Source organism: Bombus impatiens, unplaced genomic scaffold (assembly GCF_000188095.3).
Source record: "Bombus impatiens unplaced genomic scaffold, BIMP_2.2 scf_0017, whole genome shotgun sequence".
In the NCBI taxonomy this organism is placed as follows: domain Eukaryota; kingdom Metazoa; phylum Arthropoda; class Insecta; order Hymenoptera; family Apidae; genus Bombus; species Bombus impatiens.
Window position 1 is genome coordinate 530,037 of NT_176436.1, and position 20,890 is coordinate 550,926.

Sequence of the window (20,890 nt, forward strand, 5' to 3'; positions counted from 1 at the left end):
GAAGCAGCATTCGCTTGCTTTTCATAGAGTCACTTTATGAAATCGAATTCTTTCATGCAATCATTGCAGTTTGATTTATCTGTAATTTTGTAATTGAAATATATCTAATCAAAAAGTTAGTAAGTGACCGAATTCCAAATGACAGCATACAGGATGCAATCGATATTTGTATAAATCAAATCCAGCCTCTGCTTTCTGAGAATTAACATCGCACTTCCAAAATTTACCTAAGTAACTTATCCATCTCGATAAGCTCCAATATATCGATACATCTATCCTCTTCAGGGATATGCAAAGCCAACATCGATATGGCATCCTCGCACAGCATGGACCAACCTCTGATATCAGACAGTTTCAAGGCATGAACCTGAAGCGATTGATTTGGTACTCTTGCCCATTGGTGAGGTTTCAGACATTGAACCTTCAATCTAGGTGGGAACTGTGGTATCACATGACGTTCTGAGTTTTGTAACACAGCAGCGGATAATGGTAACGTTGTGGAGGTTCTTCCAAGTTCAATCTGAAGTATTTCCTTGCTGGTAGCTTCTACGAAGATGGCAGGGAATAATTTCGTATCGGGTTCCATCTTGAATTTGTGGCTAGTTTCCTTTCCCTCGCAAGTGAAGGACACCCAACCGGTTGCGGTATCCACGAAACATCCAACGAACATTCCTTGAGAAGCTCCCTTGCCGGATGCGTCTTGCGTTACTTCGTTGTAAAGCTCATCCGCTCTTACCATATAGCAGCTCTGTCTATCAACCCTGCAATAAATTGCTCCATTTAAGAGAACAATTTAAAATACGTTATCTTGTAAAGTAAGTTGATTCATTCGTTGACATACATGCATAGAGTTACGCTTAGAGTTTTGCTAGTACGCCATGAAATTAATAAAATTTTAATAGAATCGATCAAATTGATAGCGTGTTTGCATAAACATCATCGTACATAACGAAACTAATCGACATTTATTTCTTATAGGAAGTTGGAAATACGCATTTTTCGTGTCTGATAGGAAATCTTAATGATAAATTTATCTTTTACATTGTTGATTTTCAATTTTTCGTCATTTCATTACACTGTCATAGTGCTAATTTGATGAGTCTTGTTTGAATATATATATATATATATATATATATATATAATATAATATAATAGAAGAGAATATATATATATATATATATATATATAATAGAAGAGAAATTGAACTTACTGTTCTATAGGACGATCATAGTCATCGGTAATAACTACAGAGCCCTTCCTCACGCGAGACAGATTAAAGTCTTTAGTATGCAAATGATACTGGGATGTGACCCAGCCAACATAAACGTGCGTTGGATCCTGTCCAGGAAAGATTCTCACTCCGTAGAAGTATTCGTTCATCAATTTCAAGCATTCTGCATCGAATATCTCATTTCCGATTGCCTCGACGCCGCTTCCACTCAGAGCAGACATAGACATTGCTTTTGGTGCGTTGCGTTCTGGGATCTGAGGTGGCACTACTTTCAAGTCCGTCTATAGAAAGAATTTGTCATTTATTTCGTGGCGCTTGAACGAAGATGGCAATAGAATCATAGCAGCAGGTAGTTGGACGAATGGACAAACAAATAAATAAATAAATAAATGGTTTTACGTTTGATATGCGAATTTGGGGAGGCCGGTTACTTGCTTTGTTCATCGATTGAGTCTTGGTGCTCTTATCAGAAATGTCTGAACGTACTGGTGGCTCGGGCGTTTTCGATTTCGCGTCCGGAGACTTCGCTTTGCGAGAGAAGAATCTACGAAACACATTGGAAATTTATTGTTTCTTCTTTATGTGTTTATTCGTGTTCTTCACATGGCAAAGACGCAAAAGGAATTTCACATGTGCAAATATTTAGATATGGAAGATTTATCAATTTAACTTACGGGGCATCCTCCATTTCTTTGCTAAGTTTGCTAGGAACATTAGAATATCAAAATCTATTTTCCCGAGAAGAACTGATTTAAAATATGTGTTTATACTAACCGGAACGGAGAGCGCCCGCGTTTCTTCTTATCGTCCTTGATGTCGCCGTTCATATCGCCGTATCCATTCATGTCAACCTCGCTAATCGCGTTATCCATGTTTCCGACCCGTGACCCATAGAGGGAACCCTTTCTTGGAGGTCTCAACGGCTTGTTTCTTTGCATGGGAAGCGGTGACTCCTTCATCATTTCGTCGGCTTCCACTGCATCCTCCGAATAGTTTCTTTGTAATCCTGGAACAAACAAGGTTTTCGTTGAAGACGCACAGAAGTTTGAATTGGACAAATTATTCGTGTATTTATAAAAAATATAATGAACAGGCACCTCGAAGCAAACAAGTTTTTGCCATTAAACATTATCAGCGAGTGTTACGTTTTGGATATTTTGTATGTTTTTGCGTATTTACATTTCTGATAAATGCAATTTATTAATCGTAGAAAATCTTACCTTTAATGTCGCTCATACTAAATCCGGACCTCATGATCTGCTCTATTTGAGCAGAAGGCGCTGCCTGTTGAGCCTGCTCCACTTGTTCAGACAATAGTCTATTCTGTCGCATTTTGATTTCCTGCCATCTCCTTAGTTTCTCACTTTCCGAAATAAACGTCGATTGGCAAATAACCGGTAAAGATAATCGCAGGAACTCCCAGTTTGCCTTTTCCATAGTTTCGAACGTGTTATGAGAGATCTTTAAACATGGTGGAGTATCGGAACCCGCTGGAATCCTGGCTACATCTATCCTCGTGTCAGCCATATCGTCTGTGTTCTCGAAAATTGGTTGATCCTTGGTGTACCAATACGTAACTGGACGATTCATGTTCCTGGTACATCGAACACGATTCTAGACATTTTACTTAACTCGATAAAATTCGCAATTGGAAAGGAGCGAAGGAAACGCATATCTAATTGGCGTATAATAAAATAGGATCATCTTCCCTTTTGAGAAGATAAAATAGGGTGCCTAAAAAATAGGGCACACGTATTTTCGTATACGATAATCGCTAGAGAATTACTCGTATCGATTACTCAGGTAGTTATATAAATCATATGTCTAAAAACAAAGTTATAATTCCAAATGCACCCGTGATAAATAGTACACCTGTTTGTACACTAACCAAAAAAAAGAATGAAGTATTGTTTATTGACCGAAATAGAATGACAAGCAACTAAAACACGTTTCTTTCAGCCATCTTTCCAACCACATGTAAGAGGGATTTATGATTCACATGTACTACTTACACACAGAACGGTTCGTATCCCTCTTGCAAACCGCAGGTCGTAAAGAACTTTAAGGTATTTACATCCTGTCCGAAAGTTAATTTTGCTTTTTGTCCAACACCAAGCGTGAAAGCTGGTACGAAACAGTCACCCTGCACGTCAGCGAAAGACGTTTCACCACCGAGCGCATCCATCAACAGTTCTCCGTTTAGAGAAAAGCCTAAATATTTCGATATTTGTATAAAGATTGTTTGTGGTGGTGGTTAAACGCATAAATTTATATTGGATTGCTACCAGCACGGCAGGAATTAATTTAAAAAAAAGGGGTCAAGTAAAAGGAGTAATCCATTAGTGCGACTAGCAAGTTGAAAGTTAACGAAGCTTTACGTAATCGACTAGCAGCGGCTATAAAGATAAAACACGCAGATAAAATGCGACTATATACAACTATGCGAAGCTAATGTGAAAATTGACATAAGCGTTACACATGCATATAGGGCTGATAATATCATAGCATATACTAAATATTAAGACATGAAAATAGTATGACGTTATCACAAAGAAAATTAGCTTTGGAAAATGAATAAATAAATTTTGCAGAAATGTCGTAATGAAGAGATAGAAGGGCACTCCAAATTGGTTTAGTTCAAACAATATTTTCTATCGTCGATGAACCGCGACGGTCTTCTTTACAAAGCCTATTCAAAATTATTTTGCGATACCAAAATTTAGGACCACCCTTTGTTATAGTAGTTAGCAAACATGAATCGTATGGAATATGAAAGCTTTGTTGCTGTTATTTACAATATTAATTGAGTAGAGTACTGGATACGGAAAGAATACAAGGACACACATGATGCTAATCGACTGTGTATGATTAGAATGTATAGCTTCGGTTGTAAATGAATGAAAATTTGATATATACGAATACGTTGTCGTGATGATGTGACAAGGTGAGGCAATAATCCGCATTAATGACTTTGTGGAATACATATGCTTTCTTTGCCTTATGATGTTGCAAAGTTTGATTGATTAAGCAAATGACACTCATCCAAACTGTACGAAATACCGTGTATACAACAATGCAAAAATAAGCGAAAGATATACGATAAAAAAACAAACGAACGTAGGTTATTCGTTCGACAATAAACTTTTGTATTTAAAAACACGTTTTTCTGTATCCAGTAATCTATCTCTTGAATCAAATTATATATATGTATAGCTTGAAATGGCAGCTGAAGCGTTCGCTTGAAAGATTCCGTCTTACTAATTGTTCGGTCAATTAGATCCAGGAAAACCCCGACAACGTCTCCAACCTGCCATTGTTTGCCAAATGTCTCGGCTGTGCCCGAGTATACTTTTTCCTCCTTTAAAATAAAATTTCACCAATTCAAAATCTCCGTTGGTGATTTGTACGCGATCCATGACACATCTACCTTACGATTAAACACGCTTAATATCGATATAATTTGCATGTACGTTTCGTCGTATATTACGTATCTATTTATATATGTATATTTGTATGTCCGCGCGAGACTGAGATTCGAACAAAGGCAATACGTAGGAGACACAGCAAATGATGTACACTTGATAGATATATTATAGAGATATAATGTTGCTCGCGGATTCCTTCGCGTTCGCTAATGAACGTCAAGCCACACTTCTCGAACGAAATCCCCAAATCAATTTCGTTCGATCTTCGGACAAGGAAACGCAGAAAAAACAACCAAGTCAACATGAAAAAGAACATATAGAGACAAAGACAACAGTAGTGACGAGAAAACTCAAAAAATGGTGGGCCTGCAGATCGAATTATTGGAAAAATTGGAGTCTTACTGATCGTTCGGTCTGCGACGTCAATGAAACATCCAACTACGTCGCCCACTTGATATCTGTGACCAAATGACTCGTGGATACCGGCGTGTACTTTAGTTACCTGATATTTACGATTGGTATCAATTATTTATGGCCTGTCAGCTTATGATGCATTTAGAATCTATTTCATGGACAAACATCTATCCTTACCGTGAACATTGTCGAAACCATTCGAACAAATTTATCTGCGATGCATAATTCGACGTACGTGAATTTTATTCTTTTATTTTTTCGTTTACGCGAGTTCAGTGTCTTTAATAACAAATTGCTCGAGCTTGAAAATCTATTGGATTGAATCAAGGAACACTTACGTTATAGCCGTCAAAAGCCCAAGTGGATTCGTCGCTTCCCAGCATATTCCCGGGAGAGCAGTCAGCTTTTGCCCAACCGACTCGCATAGGGCCAGCTGTCAGCACCTCGAACTCGAAGTACCACTTTCCGCTACTGACTGCGTAGTGTTTCTCAACGCGATATGTCCTAAAGTATAGTTGTCGTAACCTATTGGCTTCCAACAGTAGCGCTGTGGGAACAAACGTATGGAGGTAAATAATTTAATAAGATTTTATTTTACTATTAGGTCGATCGGAGATTTGAGATTTTCACGATTTGGTATTGCAAAATTTCCAAAATAAAGACTGACGTTGCTAACGAAGCTAACTGAAATTCTGGCAAAACATCGGAACATATCTTTTTCTCAAGAACACGACCCACGCTCGGAAATCTCGATTATGAAAATTCTATTATTAGACTACTCTAAAATAAAACAGGATTTGCCAATACTTCAATATCTTTCACCTTCGTGTTGTTCTCCAGTAGGTGGTTCCAACATGTATCCATAAACCAAAAGTGTCCTCACAGTTTCACTGGCGGTGTCACGATTAGCTTTCTTGATCGCTTCGTCCACCTTCGGGTAGGGTACCAAATGGGGGCTCCTTCTCATCTCAGAATCCTCGTTCAGACCATAAGTCCATCCCTGACTAATCCTTTCCTTCGCCCACAAATTATGAGTATTCTCTGCAAGTTGGTCTACCAGTTCTTCCATCTTTGGCGTGAGTGTAATGGCGCTAAGATCGAGTGGTGCTGGTTTATATCCGCTGCTTTGCAGGAAGGGTTCATTTGGAAGCCTCAGAGTCTTTATTCTAGAGGGTGGTTTATCCATCGTGATATAATATCCCAAGGCTAGAATAGTCTTCAGTGTTTGCACTGCCAACTGAGTGTCATAACGTTTTTCTGCAGCTGGTAATCGTTCAAACTGAACGATACATGGATGAATCTTTCTCATATCGTCCCTATGTTCTCCATATATCCAACCAGCTTCGATTTTATTCATCGCCCACATCTCGTGGATATTCTCAGCTAGTTTATCTCTGATTTGCTCGACGTAAGATGGTAAATTGATCATAGATGTGTCGACTGGAGCTGGGACGAAAGCCGTGTCGTCCTCGACCAGCCATGGGCCAGCTAGGACCACCTTGTTCATGTTTCCAAAGTAGAAACAGGGATCCAAAGATAGAATTTGCTGTGGTAATAAGCTTTCCACCAAAGGTGAGAATTCTTCTGGCGGTTGAAACTTGAGTCGGCCGTGATCACCGCCTAACAGGAATCTACAGGATAGTTTGGACGAGCAGCTGATTGCGGGGAAGAACATGCCATCGAGGTTGAAATTTCGGAAGGATCCCATGATAGGTGCTCCGTTGAAGGTGAAAGTGATTATGGGCACTGTGAGATCCAATGCACATCCGATCACGTCGCTCTTTCTGATGTAAGGTTCCGTGACATTCTGAACAACTTGAGTTTTTCTACCACCGGTCCATAGATGTGCACCGTCGAAACCGAATGAATAGAGGTCGTCGCCAACACCGTTTCCACCCCATTTCTCGCCACCACCGGGGTATGGCATGTACCTTCGCAGAAAGAAATAAAAAGTGTTAAATCAGATTGAAGAATTCTCCATTGAAGCTCTATGTGTATTTCTTTTCCCGTAAAATAAGCGCAGTTCGTTCATAAGTTCGGCAGCTATAAAATAATCTTAAGATTATCTTAAGTATCAATGACGTAATGATATTTTGTGTAACTTTGATACATTTAGTTGGCATCAAAGAAGCGAATTCGCTGAAATGACCTCGAGTTGATATTTGATAAAACCTACAAAGCCTTAAAAGGACCACGAGTATCGATGAGACGATTCGAAATGATTTTCACTATCAGTGAATGCCAATAACACGACCCAATGGTCTGTCATTTATTGACTTACCCAGCGGTGTTCGCCCATCCTATTCTCAAATGCGGCATCATGTGCGTGGTCTGTTCGATGTGGTCGACGGTGACTTCGAAGTACCATTTCTGATAAAGCGCCGAGTTCTCGACTCTACCGACGAATATGTTCGGTCTAACGCTAGCCACGTGATCGACCAGTTGCGTTTGAAGAAGGAGATTTTTTCCTGGCAGCAAGAAGTCACAGATATTGTTCTGCGAAGATCGAACAGCCACACCGTTACCCACGCACAGCGAGCAAAGTACGTCCAAGACTTTTGGATCTCTTCCGTGTTTCTCCAGCAAGGAAATGATGACTTTAATGTGCTCGTCCTGTGAAGATATGGAAGTTCATCGAGATTGTAGGATTTCAAGTATTTTATCGTACGTTTAACTCGTTATAACGCTTACCCTCATCATGTTTAAAGCTTCGGGCGAGTCGATAAGAACGCAATGAAGCACGTCCAACATTCCAGTGCCTTCGCTGGAAGCCTGCGATCCGAGTCGACTGAACAACCAGTTCAAACGATTGCTGTTAGCAAATTGCGCGCAGTTTGTGTGATTTCCTTTGATAATAGCTGCCAATAGTTGATACAGGTATCCTGATATTTGATCCCAAGCTTGACCACTCTCGTCTCCCGAAAGTGCCACGAGGAAACCTTGTGACGTAATCACGTTGATCTTGTCGATGGCTTCGAGTATCAAGTTCAATATACCCTCTTCTTGAAACAGGTCTTGACGATTTCTCAGAGCGCGGAATCTGTTTTGTTTCTCTTCGTGCTCTACATAAATCGTTAGAGTACGTCAATCTACTGTAATAATAGCGTTTCTGCGATCATAATAGTTTGCTTACCCATGTCGTCTTCGGGTTGAGCAAAATAATTAATCAAGTCTTCCAGACACATCACCATTTCGTTCAGATTCACATTTTGGAAGAACATAGACGCTCTTCTATCTACTTGCAGCGTCTCTAGGCCTCTAAAACATATTCGGTCCTTTTAGCGATCTGCCTGTCCACGTTAATTTATCATTCGGTTTGTAACGGCTCTGTACGCTTCCATCCAAGCCTCTACCATTTTTAATTGCATACTTTAATGTGGAGAAATTACAGTATCGATCGAACGATAGACACTCACGTGATGAACTGGGTGAACAGACTGCTGCACTTTCGTATCACACGAGCTGTTCGGGACTCTTCCTCTTGAGACCGAGAGAAGTCCAAACCATCGTCCATCTTTCCTTCTTCGTGAAGGACGGCTTGCTTCTCCTCCACTTTGCCCACACCCTTTTTCTTCGTCTCGTACGACTATGATATAAATCAAAGTCAATCAAAGTCAAGTTTAATCCACCTCAACGAATAATATATATGTACTTTGAGTGTAAATGCGTGTACGTACATCAAGATGAGTTATCTCAATAGTTAGGAGTTATGAGTGTAAAAAATAAAAAAGAGGATGCATATGAATTTGGAATTTATGTATGAATAGACTTCTTACGTTTAGTAAATATAGTAATAAACGTTTTAGTTTGGACATTTTATATGTTTCATATTTGTATATATTTTAAGATATATATAAAGATCAGCTTTTATAAATTATTAAACTGTCCTAAGAGTTTTGTGCAGATGTGCATCTTTACTTCTTCGTTTAAATGATTCACTTGCTTGAATATAAGAATCCTACGTATAAATTGTTATTAGTATATACCTTGTACGAGACCCAGAGGCAAGTAGTAGCGTGCTGCATGATAACAGTCGAGTCACCATACTTGATGATGGGTGTACCGATAACTTCGAGGTCCTTATCCTCGAGAATGATCTTTTGATCATCCTTCTCTTGCCGTAACCAAAACGTTGAAGTCTCGGTCGTTGCCTCGTTTCTTCAAACACAGAACATAATTATGTAACTTACGATTATTGGCACGATATCCCACTTGACCTTTGAACTTTTCTATTAATACCTATTAATAGATATCTACCTATCGACCAGGTACAGTTCGTTGTTTTCTTTGACACCAAGGTAACGTCCAGTTGTCAAGTGTCTGATCCTCATCGGATGCAGCCAGTTGATAAAACCACCGGCCCATTTAGTTCTTGCCAGCTCCAGTCTCCATAGAGATCGAGCTTGACTCATTACGCTGCCTCCCTCGTACACCACTATACTGTAAGCAATATATTAACTACTAGAAGCCATATCTAGCTTCAGCTGTGCTAATCGAATTATCTATAGAAACGATTATCTCTAGTGGAATGAACGCGACGATTTCGAAAATAAATAAATAACAAGTTGTAATTAACTTTCTCGAGAAGGATTTTTCTTCAAACAATGAATGCAACAATACGATGGCGTAAAGCGTAATTGGATTGTACATTATGAGATATTTAAAGATGCAAGTTAGAATGTATACTATATGCAAAAATATATAAAACGTTCGAAATATAGTATTTGTTATGATGCTCCGTGGATGAAACATATTTACGTTCAATCTACATCTTTTGTTCGGTTCTGTTTACAAAAATATGAACTTGCATAAAAATAGTTATTTTGCTGCATACAGTTTTGCTAGTCCAAAGGGATAGAGGAAGGGGTTGAATTTTTTAACACTTACTTTTGACTCGGTGCTGTGCCCCATGTTGACGGTATAGTGAGGCATTCGTCGCCACCGTGAAAAAATCGTAGAACGTCACCGCCAAATACGTAACCAACGTATTTCATCCGACTGATTCCAGTGCCGTAAGGTTGTACCGACCAGTGGGTTACGTGGAACGAGGCGTTAACCACGGATAAGTCGTTCTCTTTTGTTGTGTGCTAGATAAATGTGGACGAGATTAATTTTCAAGATAGTGCGCATTTTAATGAACTCACGGTGAGACAACAAGATATTTGTTTATTTGAGTGCGATGCTTAACAAATATCATTGTGAACGAAGCTATTGGGAATATTACTGGAAAATATTATTGTTTTCTGTTTGTGTTGCTTACCAAGTATCGCTCAGTGGCCACAGATACCAGAATAAGGTCATCACCGACCCGAACCTTCTCACCCTCTGACCTCTGCTTCGATGCTGGATGCACAGTCCACCAACACGCCTCACCTAAATGATCAATCGTATTACGTACACGTAAACACGACAGGAATTGATATTAGTTGATATTAATTCGATCGCGTTCCTTCGGCTAACCTTGAGAATGCTGTTGCAGACCTACGTCGAAAGCCAACTTGTCGTTGGACGAGCTGGTCGATAAACACGCCAAATACTGTAAACGAAACAGTCAGTTCTTGTGAAAATGACGATCGAACGATGATACGTTTATCAATTATCTGCGAAAAAAGATGCAATTGTTTACCATGTCGCTGTTTTGATGCCTCAGTAAAATAGCGTTGCCATACAATAACGTTCTGTGTCCAGATCCAGTGCCCTTTCCCTAAAATTACAGAACGATATTCTAGCGATTAGATGAAACATGTAGGAAGCCTGAGATACACGTAGGTCGAAAATGGATTAAAGAGAGAGAAAAAAAAGAAACATAAAATAAGTACACAAGCATACCGATAAGAGAAGGCCATAAATAATGATTGTTAACGAATGAATGTCAATGGCAGGCATGTATTCATGCTCGTACGATCGAAAAAATAAATGCGTAAATTGATTGTATGTTAATTGAATGTAAAAGAGAAAAGTACGCAGTCATAGGCGCGATCAGCATACAAGCACAACGTAACTGTGTCAGTATTTAAACATAAGATAGAAAGATGCATAATTGAAGAAAGAAATTTCAACGAGGAGGAAAGAAAAGAATAACCAAATGGAAGAGAAAAGAGAAAGAATGAAAAGATCGGTGCAAGCAAATGACGTTACTCACAAGCATGAACGTAAACGTAAACGTAAACGTAAACGTAAACGTAAACGGTGTCTTAGAGCGATACGGAAGGTATACTTACTAAATTTTCTTGCTGCTGCAAACAGAAACACAGATGTTGTAAATCTCATCCTTTCGCTTTGTCAATCGTGAATAGATAGAGAAAGAATAGTAGAAAGAAAAATTCGGTCAACACGCTTACAATGTCGGTCGATAGGTAAAAATGTTTTGCATGAAATTCTCGTTTTGCGGTGAGGTGCAACGCATCGACGTAACAAAAATTGGACATAAACATGGGACGTAAAAACAAATACGGACAAACGAAAGACAACTTGAGACGTGTTACGCGGCTACATGGACGCATGCCACACTTATTGGATAAGGAAACGTGCGGATGCATTCAGAAAATTATTTCGTTGTGTCTTATCGAGGAATAAAAAAGGTACGGAAAGAACAGCGATTCAAACGTAATTTAATTCGCAGTCTATCAAAAACAACGTGGATAGGTTCGCAAAATCGCAGGTATCTACTTTCTAAGTGCATCGTTCAGTTTAGTTGGTACAATTTTACAAAAATATGGATAAATGATATTGATTAATCTCTCCTGTATACGATACATGAGATCAAATGGATTTTATGGCCCACTCCTATGCAGGTGATTTAAGTACAGAGGTCATTCACGTCGACCAATCGATTTACGCACGATGCAGAGGAGAGTCTTGTTTATCGTACGGATTAAACATACTGCAACTATTTGTTGTCACAGTTACCGAACAAAAAGTAGATACGGCGAATATATATGACGAGAACGCCTGCACAGGAAAACGAAAAAATATCACGGTGTGGAGGATTAGAAAATTAGAAAAGAAACAGTTGCTTCGACAACGTAACGTTCGAACGATCGTGTCAGTGACACACGAGGATCATCGTACGATGAAGGATGATAAAGAAGTGGTACGTTACCGTCTCGGAACCGGCGGCGGTTACCAATTCCTGCAGAGCTCTCACCGACAGAGCTTGTTCTATTACGAATACGCATTGCGACAGGTCAGGTGGTATGTTCTGCAATTGTAAATAAAATGGTCAATATTAAATTTCTACATTTATTTGGCTCAACTTTGTCAGCAATCGTAACGAAATACAACAATCGAAATAATTAAAAATTCTACCTTGTCTGCGATATTCTCGAGGAAACAGTGTCGATTACCAAATCCCTCAGCTGCGAGGCAAACCCTTTCACCAGTTGCGGTACAGGACAGACATACCATGTCCTCCTACAATTTCGATTCATCGTTGAATTCAATTTTTCTTTTATCATTTTTCGTCTAATTATCCGAAACACGAAACAGTACTAGCAAACGCTGATCTGTTTTTAATTTCCATGGCATCGTGTACATACTATAATATATACAATGATGTTATATACATTTTGATGATATTTCGTTGCAATAATGTAATTTTCGAAATTCTCAGTTTTCGAAATAACCAATATATAGTACTAACAAACGCCGATCTGTCTTTAATTCCCGTAGCAACTGTTATATAATAGAAACTTTGATAATTCTTTTGAAATAACGCAGTCTTCGAAATGTTCATTTATTTAATAAATATATAAAAAATGGTAACGTAGTTAGAGAAAGAGGTGTTGTGTTTAAAAAATGATTCATTGATGCATTAGAAACACGAGAACCAACGACGACCTTTGCGAAACGCTAAAATATGATGTGAGCCAAACGGCAGATGTTACGCACAGTGCCAGAACCAATTTGGACCGTCTCAGGAATGCTCGATGCTGGTTTTATACAAGCATACTGGGAAACGCTTCTCAAGACTTTCAAAGCGAATTGTCAGGGAAACGATTTCACTGTTTTTACTACGCAAGCCTTGCTTAAGCGTTACTTAAGAGGCAGGAGTGGTAGTATTCTTCGGTATAAGACAGTGGCTTCGACTGAGTCATATCTCACGCGAATGAGTTTTATCATGCAATTCCGCCAATGTACAACGCAATTCGGCGAAAATATACAGACAAGAATTTTCGAAGTAGTTCTAACTTGACTAAACAATCTGTACTATATATTTGAAATAAAACAGTGACGCGACACGGCGGTGCGCTTAGGATTGCATTCTTTAACAACAGTATTGAAATTATCGACGATTAAAATATAATACTTCTGCTGAGGAACTTGAAAACAGAAATATATGAAGATATATAATGCAAACTTTTATCCATATATTTTACGACAAATCATTCAAATACTCAAAATTTATCGTTGCAAATGTAGAAAATTTCTACGGCAAGGTATACGAACTGGTCATATCGAATACTTTGATAATTTTGAAGTAAATATAGCGATAGTATTTTTAAAGCGGCAGATTACGGTCGTGGACGGATTTAGAGTTTCGAACGGATGTGAATGATCGATTCTAATTCGCCCGTGCGTTTCAAATTAGCGTCTTGGAGCATATTCGACGGCCCGTGGAAACTTTTTACGCTCGATAACGCAATTAAACAGTCGCTCTTTATCACTGCGATCGACGACCAATGGTGCAATATGCTAACGCAATTATTTCTATCGTCAACGACGACCTGTCATGGCGCGTCGTATCGCTCGCAAAAATTCCGTGTTGTTCCTCCATATAAAATTCGTACGTGCGACGTCAAGAGTAACGGCAGTTCTGCTTCGTTACTTTACATATTTTTCACGCAGATAAAAGGAGCACGCATATCCAAACGCAACGCGTACGACACGAACGCCGTCATGGCGTATTATAAGAAAAACGTGTTCGAGGGTGAATTAACATAACGTGTTACCGGGTTATACGAAAAGGCACGCAAGTCTCATCTGGCCGTCGAGTATATTTGCGATTCAGGCCTGCCAACACCTTTGCAAATTTGTCTAACGACAACGTTGATGGCGTTTCGCATTTTAATTATTATTTTAGCTGTTCGTTAGCAATTTCTGATAAAATCTAAGGATCACCGATGGCTGATTACAAGTTTCAATCGTGATTTCTCGTGGTATTTCATTCGAATATTGCTGCGCGAATAATTAATAGACAAACATCTTTGCAAATTTATTTAATGAGAATATCGACGATGTTCTCTGCCTCAATTTCTATTTCGATTGTTCGTTGAATAATTTCCGGTAGAATCAATAAATTACGGACAACAATATAGGAATTTTGGTCGCTTACGATCTATGTATAATCACGACTTTTCTCGGTGTTCTATTCAATTATGGAGAATAAAGCAATCGAACACGGATAATGAATCAAATGAACCAATTATTTCCGCTCTCCGCGACATCAACCGCGATCGAACCTGTAACGTGTTGCAAGCGCGGGTCAAGGATTGGTTTATATTTTAGTGTTCAACAATTGGGCGCGATTTTATTCTAACGTGTAATAAATGTATATCAAATCCATTTATGACATCGTACTAAGAATCGTACTTCAATCGTATAGGTATAATTTCACCGTTTAAAAGAAACAAACGTTTCGATTCGAACGATTACGTCGTTAATTGCCGATCGATATCTTCATTGTATAGCGAGGTGCTTTCAGCACTTTCCAAACTACTCGTATCGGCTACTTGGCCCGTGGTTGTGTACGAAACCGACGAGCAATTGTTACGAATCGTTAATGATACGTTCTTTGCGTTCTCGTACGCAAGCACTCGCTGAAACGAAGCACGTTATTAACTCGGACGGTCGCTTTTCGACGTGGAATCTTTAATGAAAAGATACCTACACAAGCTGTATTGATCATACGGAACAATGCAACGTCGATTGCTAAAATTAACTGTCACGACGCTCTTAAAGAAGAGAGTTGACAGTCTAGAAGTGGCTCGTCCGCTAGACGCACGGCATATTTAAACGGTCTAATTTAGTATTAATTTTAATTAGCCAGCATCGTCTATTTGTCGCCACTCGTGCCGTTAGCGACGAGTGAATGTAAGCGAATCGTAAAAGTGTGCACGATAATTTTGAGGGGCGCTCTACGATGCCAATAGCTGTTGACTTAATTAATGATCATTACATACAAGCCAGCGGATCGTGCGCGATAACATGACTTTTTTTTAGCCATCTCTATATTTCTCGAGACATCTCAACATTCTCGAACGTTTTCATTGGACGGATACCGCCAAAGATAACATCCATGCGATTCTACGTACGTCCGATATATTTTCGTGAAATTACGTTAAACGATTTATACCAGTTTCTGAAATTGAAAACGGTGCAAGGAAGAGAAAGAAAAGAGAGAAAACACTGGAGAATGAAATTACGCTCCTATTTCCGTCCTTTCTCGAAGCGGGGTAAAATTGATTTACGTCGGACTCGTTCTCGTGCCAAGCAAGGCTAGCGATAATTTCGAAAAGATTATGTATATTTGTCTTCGTTAAACTGGATGAACGAATGCGTCGTTATAAATTTCGTTTAATCGCATTAATCGGCTCTCGATAAAGTAAACGGGACGTGAAACGATGAGACGATGGTTTTACTGGGATTAATAACAAAGATAGAAATTATCGATTTGCGTGTCGATGATAAACGAAACGTTCGGTTATAATCAGCTCCATCGTATTAATGCTCGATTCACGTATAACACTATCGATTCTTCTGTTCCTATCTAAGCGAATCTAGCCGATGAAAGCTTCAAATGTTTTCAACCGTTTGGACATTTCAGGTTTCGGCCACACATAATCAAATTTTCAAGTAAAGCTTAATAATAACGGCACAGCAATAGAACATGGATCGACCATTCGATTATGAAAATCCTAATGACAACAGGTGAGACACGTTCGATCCTATAAACTAGGCTAGAATCGTGTTTAAAATCATTTATCTCTGAATCGACACGATCGTTCCTCTAAAACGAGGTTGGCTTTCCTATAACTAGATCGGTCTCGATTAAATTTCGTCGTGAATCCAACGATAAACTTGTTTCTCGCACGATTTCCTAATCAACGAATCGGCAATCCCATATAGTTGAACTCAACTTCAAAGGATCAAAGAAATATTAAATATATTATTTTCTCGTTTGAGACAATCGATTTGTGACACGTCGCACACCAGCCAAAAACATATGACAACCATATAACGTTGCATGCCCTTAAACATTTTCTTTCTTTCTTCTTTTTTTTTTTTTTTTATTTAGCCGATACATATTTACTAAAATGCAGTATATTTTATCAGTGAAAAACGTGAAATTCGGTGGCGATCGATAACATTGTTTCTCTTCGAATAAATATATCCGGTTATGCTTCCCAGTCACGAACGCCACTTACACTCGTTTAACACTTTGGATGGGGATATGCGATATCGTGTAATTTCATTAGCACGTAATTTCCTTCGATTCGTTTAATCAAACGCATCTCGTACCTTGGAAACACGACAAAGAAAAGTAATTAGTGTCGGTTATAGCGGTCCATGTTTCAAAAGACCTCTGGTTTAAGGTATTTCTTCGTGGCATAGTAATTTCCTTGGAGACCTTGGAACTTGGACGACCACTTTTACGGATGCGCGATTCTTCAAAGATTCCCCCGTGCAACTTCTGGGTCACGAGTAGTTTCCACGAACGATCCTCTTAACGATATTTCGAATTAAAAGCAATTCTCAACGCTATTTTACGAATTAGATGTTATTTGGTCTTTTTTTTGAGGCAAAACATTTTAGGTTCGTAACGGGGTAAGCGTTCTCACTAGTAAACGATATTCGCGACATGGAAGATAGTTCGCGAACAACGCTTGCAAGATATTCGCAAACATTTCACGATCGCTTTATGAACACTTTACGATTTTCGTGCGAATATTACTCGTAATAAACTCATGAATAGTTCTTTAAAGCTACAAAAATGTCTCATGTACCAATCGTGATCGATAGGAGCTTCGACGTAGACCGAGGATTTTCATGCTTTTCATAAATAAATATATCCCAGTTCACCACAACTCAGTAACAATAAGATCGATATATCTTGCATGTAGAACTATCTTTGGATAATAAAGGCTTTATGGTATATATCACTGATCGAAAACCGCCGATACAGGCGTTTCAGAGAATTATGTTTCATGAACATATTCGCCAACTCCTAAAGATTTAAAGGCAGCAATTTCAACGTTGTTCGTTCTCTTGATAGAAATGTAACGCAACAGACTGTTCATCAAGAACCGAATCCAGCCGTGGATAACCCAGTTGTCGAAAGGGGAAGTAGAAGAGGATGTCGCAGGCGTTCCCGAAGAAGAAGAAGGAAGTCCAAATGCGTCTGCAAGCCTCGTAGAAGGCTGATTCTATCGTCTAATCCTTTCATCATCTTCTATTTGGAAATGTACTTCAAAACGCCTGGGAAACGCGTGACGACAGTGGCTCGCGAGGCTGGTAAAAAGTGGTGTTCCATGTCGGAAAGTTCAAAGCGAAAGTACTACAAGCTCGCAGAAAGGGTGAGGCGACGATGCTCCTCGCGGCGGAGGAGATAGCTTGCTATACGATGCACGAAGTGTCTGATTTACTTCGTATCCGTGATATCATTCTGATGATAGGATAAAAGAATACCCGGAAGAAAGCTTGAACGCTCTCACGTAACAAAGTGACGCGTATTCCAAAGCAAGAAACGGCCGTTTGAAACGCGAAACGCGTGCAACCTGCAGAAGTCGTATTATCGTAAAATCGAGGCATCGTATCGAAATTCGAATCATGGAATTCGTGTTCGAAAAACGAGATCGAGCGTATATACATTCACACTGAAACATACTTTGTACTTTGTGGAACGAATGTACAGGTTTTTTTATACGTAGAAAAGGCCAGAACGTTGCGCAACGACGGCGTGTTGCAGAAAATGGAAAAGGCAAATAACAGAGGAAGGGAGAAACACGGAGGAAGAAAAAAAAAATCGATGGACACGCGTGTCGGTGTTGTTGGTCGGCGATATTCCCCGATAAGAGGACCGCGTGCATCAGAGAGATATATTTTTACTAAAGGCGGGTATTAAAGAGTCGAGCATCGAGCGCGTGCAGCTTACGGAAGCTCAAGGCTGTAGCTACCCTCTCGGTCACTATGTTACTGCCTGATCCTTGCGGGTTGAACGAGGTCAAGGTCGTTCGACACGAGAACTTTAAGTGCTTCCACGATTCATTGAATTCCTCCCCCCTCCCCCCTGTGCTCGTCCTTTGCAACGGAAAATCGCGATTTTATGCAAGACAACAGCACCGTAAACACCGCTCACACCGCGAATGCTAACTTTAAACGCCTTTTAAGCGGATTTACCCGACGTCACCTACTCGCTTGCCATCTAATTGCGTTCGAGCCTGAACGATATCCGACCTTCTACGATGTCGCGTTCTTTCTTCGCCGAGTCCAATCCTTCAATAACATCGCGCGCTTTTCGACCGCTCCCACGTGATGATCCGAGCTAGTCGAAGACTCTTCTGCGCGCGACTTTTACGTGAAAATATCGCGTAATCGTTTAATGTCCATCGAACGTTTCTCTCGTTGGATCAGCGTTTGCAGGGTACCAAACTATAATACAACAAAAAAGAAAAAAAAAGAAAAAAAAACGTTCCTTTGATAATAAAGGTCCATGTCACGCTCAACTGTTAAATTGCTCTTTGGAATCGTAAGATAAATCGCTAGAAAAATTTTCCTATTGCGTTATCAATTTTTAATGTAGTAACGGATAAACATTTGACTCACCGTACGGAGGAAGGATACGTCATCCTGCTCGGAGCCACCCTCGCTGTCAGCCATCCCGTCGGTACGTTTTCACGTAGCCTGACGCCGAGCTCAGTTCACCTCTCCCTCGCGTTATTTTTCTCGGTCGTGGTCTGGCCTGGTTCTCCGCGACGCACGTCCACCGTCTCCAGCCTCGTAGTCAATAGGGTGCGGATGAACGGTCACACGCGGTCACAATTCGACATGGTTCGCCTTTCCGGTGGCACACACACGGCTGCCGGTGCGGAACGTTTACGCGCTGGCCGACGATGTCCACCAACACCACCAGCACGGTGTCGACGACGTCCTAACCTCCGATAGCGTACCAATGATCAGCCACTACTGGCCGGAGAGTGGCTCGCGTGAACCTCGGCAACCCCTGCGCAAGCGCCCGTTTCCTTCAATCAAATTCCGCATGCTCGAAATTCCGACGTAATGAAAACGATACCCCGTATACACCACCCCTTGTTGCTGTTTTTCTTTTATGTCAGGACAGTCTGCTCATTTCGGTGATTTAAGTGGGTTAAAAGGGGCTAGTGGTTTGGGAATTCCCTGTATCTCCAGCAATCTTGATCGACTCGATAGATTTCACGAATTTATCGAGTTCCGGAATCTTGGAAGTTTAGAGACATGGAATGTTTCAGACGTCCTTGGGATGGGAAAGATCGCGAAATATTTTTGAAATTCATTAGCAATTTACCGGAAGGTTTGACTGGGTTTACAATTGATACAGCGAATGCACGAATCGTGTCTAAGCTGCAAGATCCTTCGTATTTCGTCGAAAATATTAATTAGGTTACCCTGTTACTCGAAAAGAAGCCAGAAGTAGGGGAAATCGTATTGCGTCTTACGCACTGATTTAAACGATCAAAGTTGGGAAGAAAGCGCAGAAGGTAGAAGTTGGCTGAGCGAGAAGGGGAGGCTGCCTGGATCTTACCGCGTTTAATTGAATTGGGAAAGTAGAGAAGTAATTATCGTGCCCTAGAACATTTCTACCTGGTGCATTTTGAAACTAGATACACACATTATTATTTATTATTATTATTTAGCAAATATCGTAATGCATCGCAGATCGTTTGGTCTATTATTTTTCCAATGAATCATCCACGCGCTATTAATCTTCGCTTATCATTTCTATACACGATCACTACTAATTGCGGCGTTGATTACGGTAGCGTTGCTATCATTGTTGTTAACGGTATTATCGGTTTTACTATTTACGTAATTGTAGTGACGATGCGTAAACGTGCGTCGATTAAACGGAGAAAACTTCCATCAACGAAGTCCGTATATTTAGATATAAATCCAACGGGTGACGGGTTTAAGTAAAAATAGTTTAGAGCAACTGTTCCACCTCCTCCCTTCCCCCCGTATTACTTCCGGTACAATTTAAGGTATAACAATCTGACGTCTCACTTGGAACAAATTCCTTTGCCATTGCACTCTTCCATTCTAATAACCGCGTCAAATTTATAAACCAACATACACACGCGACACGTAAGACCAAACATAAAATGGTTACGAATAATCCGTGGAAATCCAATTTGCGCACGAATCGGAATAAATCCAATTTCGTGTGAACCCTTCGATCAAGTTTGAAGCAGTTCTTCATCCTCGACCGATATTCGTTCCCGAATATCAATCGAACAAATCGAATTTAATTACTCGGTTAATTAAACGATATCATCGACGATAACAAACGCGATGGTAGACGACGAACAAACACACGCTTCGAATCGGACCTGTTTCATTCTCGCGTCTATTTCCAGCAACCGGCAGAAATAGATGCATTTACCACACGGTGAAACGTGCGAGGGATCCGTGTGAGCTTGGCCGTGCCTCTACTCGAATTAGAAATGGCAACATGTTAATCGAAGGTTAAGGATATCGCGACGATGTATGAGCGAGTCGCGAGACGCGATCCCGAGAGGAATCGTCGAGAGTGCGTACGAACGACCGCCGATAAATCAGCGACGCG

The 20,890-nt window shown here is 40.1% G+C and overlaps 2 protein-coding genes across 12 annotated transcripts in view; one reads left to right on the forward strand and one right to left on the reverse strand.

Annotated features, from left to right (window-relative positions):
* The window catches only part of LOC100749661 (ryanodine receptor), a 42,814-nt gene that overhangs the window by 20,945 nt on the left and 979 nt on the right, over positions 1-20,890 (reverse strand). For 5 of the 11 annotated variants that reach the window (XM_033318634.1, XM_033318625.1, XM_033318630.1 and 2 more), the window contains exons 2-25: positions 18,895-19,291; positions 12,379-12,483; positions 12,173-12,271; positions 11,292-11,306; positions 10,697-10,774; positions 10,531-10,606; positions 10,331-10,443; positions 9,958-10,157; positions 9,328-9,510; positions 9,057-9,228; positions 8,487-8,656; positions 8,204-8,328; positions 7,762-8,132; positions 7,352-7,683; positions 5,893-7,001; positions 5,409-5,617; positions 5,059-5,158; positions 3,244-3,442; positions 2,452-2,825; positions 2,006-2,237; positions 1,906-1,935; positions 1,631-1,775; positions 1,211-1,512; positions 228-761 (exon numbers count right to left, since the gene is read on the reverse strand). In XM_033318634.1, coding sequence (XP_033174525.1) covers positions 228-761; positions 1,211-1,512; positions 1,631-1,775; positions 1,906-1,935; positions 2,006-2,237; positions 2,452-2,825; positions 3,244-3,442; positions 5,059-5,158; positions 5,409-5,617; positions 5,893-7,001; positions 7,352-7,683; positions 7,762-8,132; positions 8,204-8,328; positions 8,487-8,656; positions 9,057-9,228; positions 9,328-9,510; positions 9,958-10,157; positions 10,331-10,443; positions 10,531-10,606; positions 10,697-10,774; positions 11,292-11,306; positions 12,173-12,271; positions 12,379-12,483; positions 18,895-18,948 — 5,327 coding nt within the window. In that variant the 5' untranslated portion in view covers positions 18,949-19,291. Of the gene's footprint in view, positions 1-227; positions 762-1,210; positions 1,513-1,630; positions 1,776-1,905; positions 1,936-2,005; positions 2,238-2,451; positions 2,826-3,243; positions 3,443-4,489; positions 4,590-5,058; positions 5,159-5,408; positions 5,618-5,892; positions 7,002-7,351; positions 7,684-7,761; positions 8,133-8,203; positions 8,329-8,486; positions 8,657-9,056; positions 9,229-9,327; positions 9,511-9,957; positions 10,158-10,330; positions 10,444-10,530; positions 10,607-10,696; positions 10,775-11,291; positions 11,307-12,172; positions 12,272-12,378; positions 12,484-18,894; positions 19,292-20,890 lie in introns of all 11 variants that reach the window. The other 6 variants (XM_033318641.1, XM_033318643.1, XM_033318638.1 and 3 more) reach the window with 5 other exon arrangements.
* On the forward strand, positions 12,724-19,182 carry LOC105682176 (protamine-like). The gene is made up of 2 exons (XM_012394831.3): positions 12,724-15,999; positions 17,345-19,182. Exons 1-2 carry the CDS (start codon positions 15,959-15,961, stop codon positions 17,679-17,681), a joined length of 378 nt encoding a protein of 125 aa, XP_012250254.1. The 5' UTR covers positions 12,724-15,958; the 3' UTR covers positions 17,682-19,182.

Bases quoted from the DNA above. Each gene is read 5' to 3' on its own strand.
- LOC105682176 (XM_012394831.3), top strand. From the start codon at position 15,959: ATGGATCGACCATTCGATTATGAAAATCCTAATGACAACAG. The intron at 16,000-17,344 runs GTGAGACACGTT...TTCTCTTGATAG, and splicing joins GAAAATCCTAATGACAACAG to AAATGTAACGCAACAGACTG.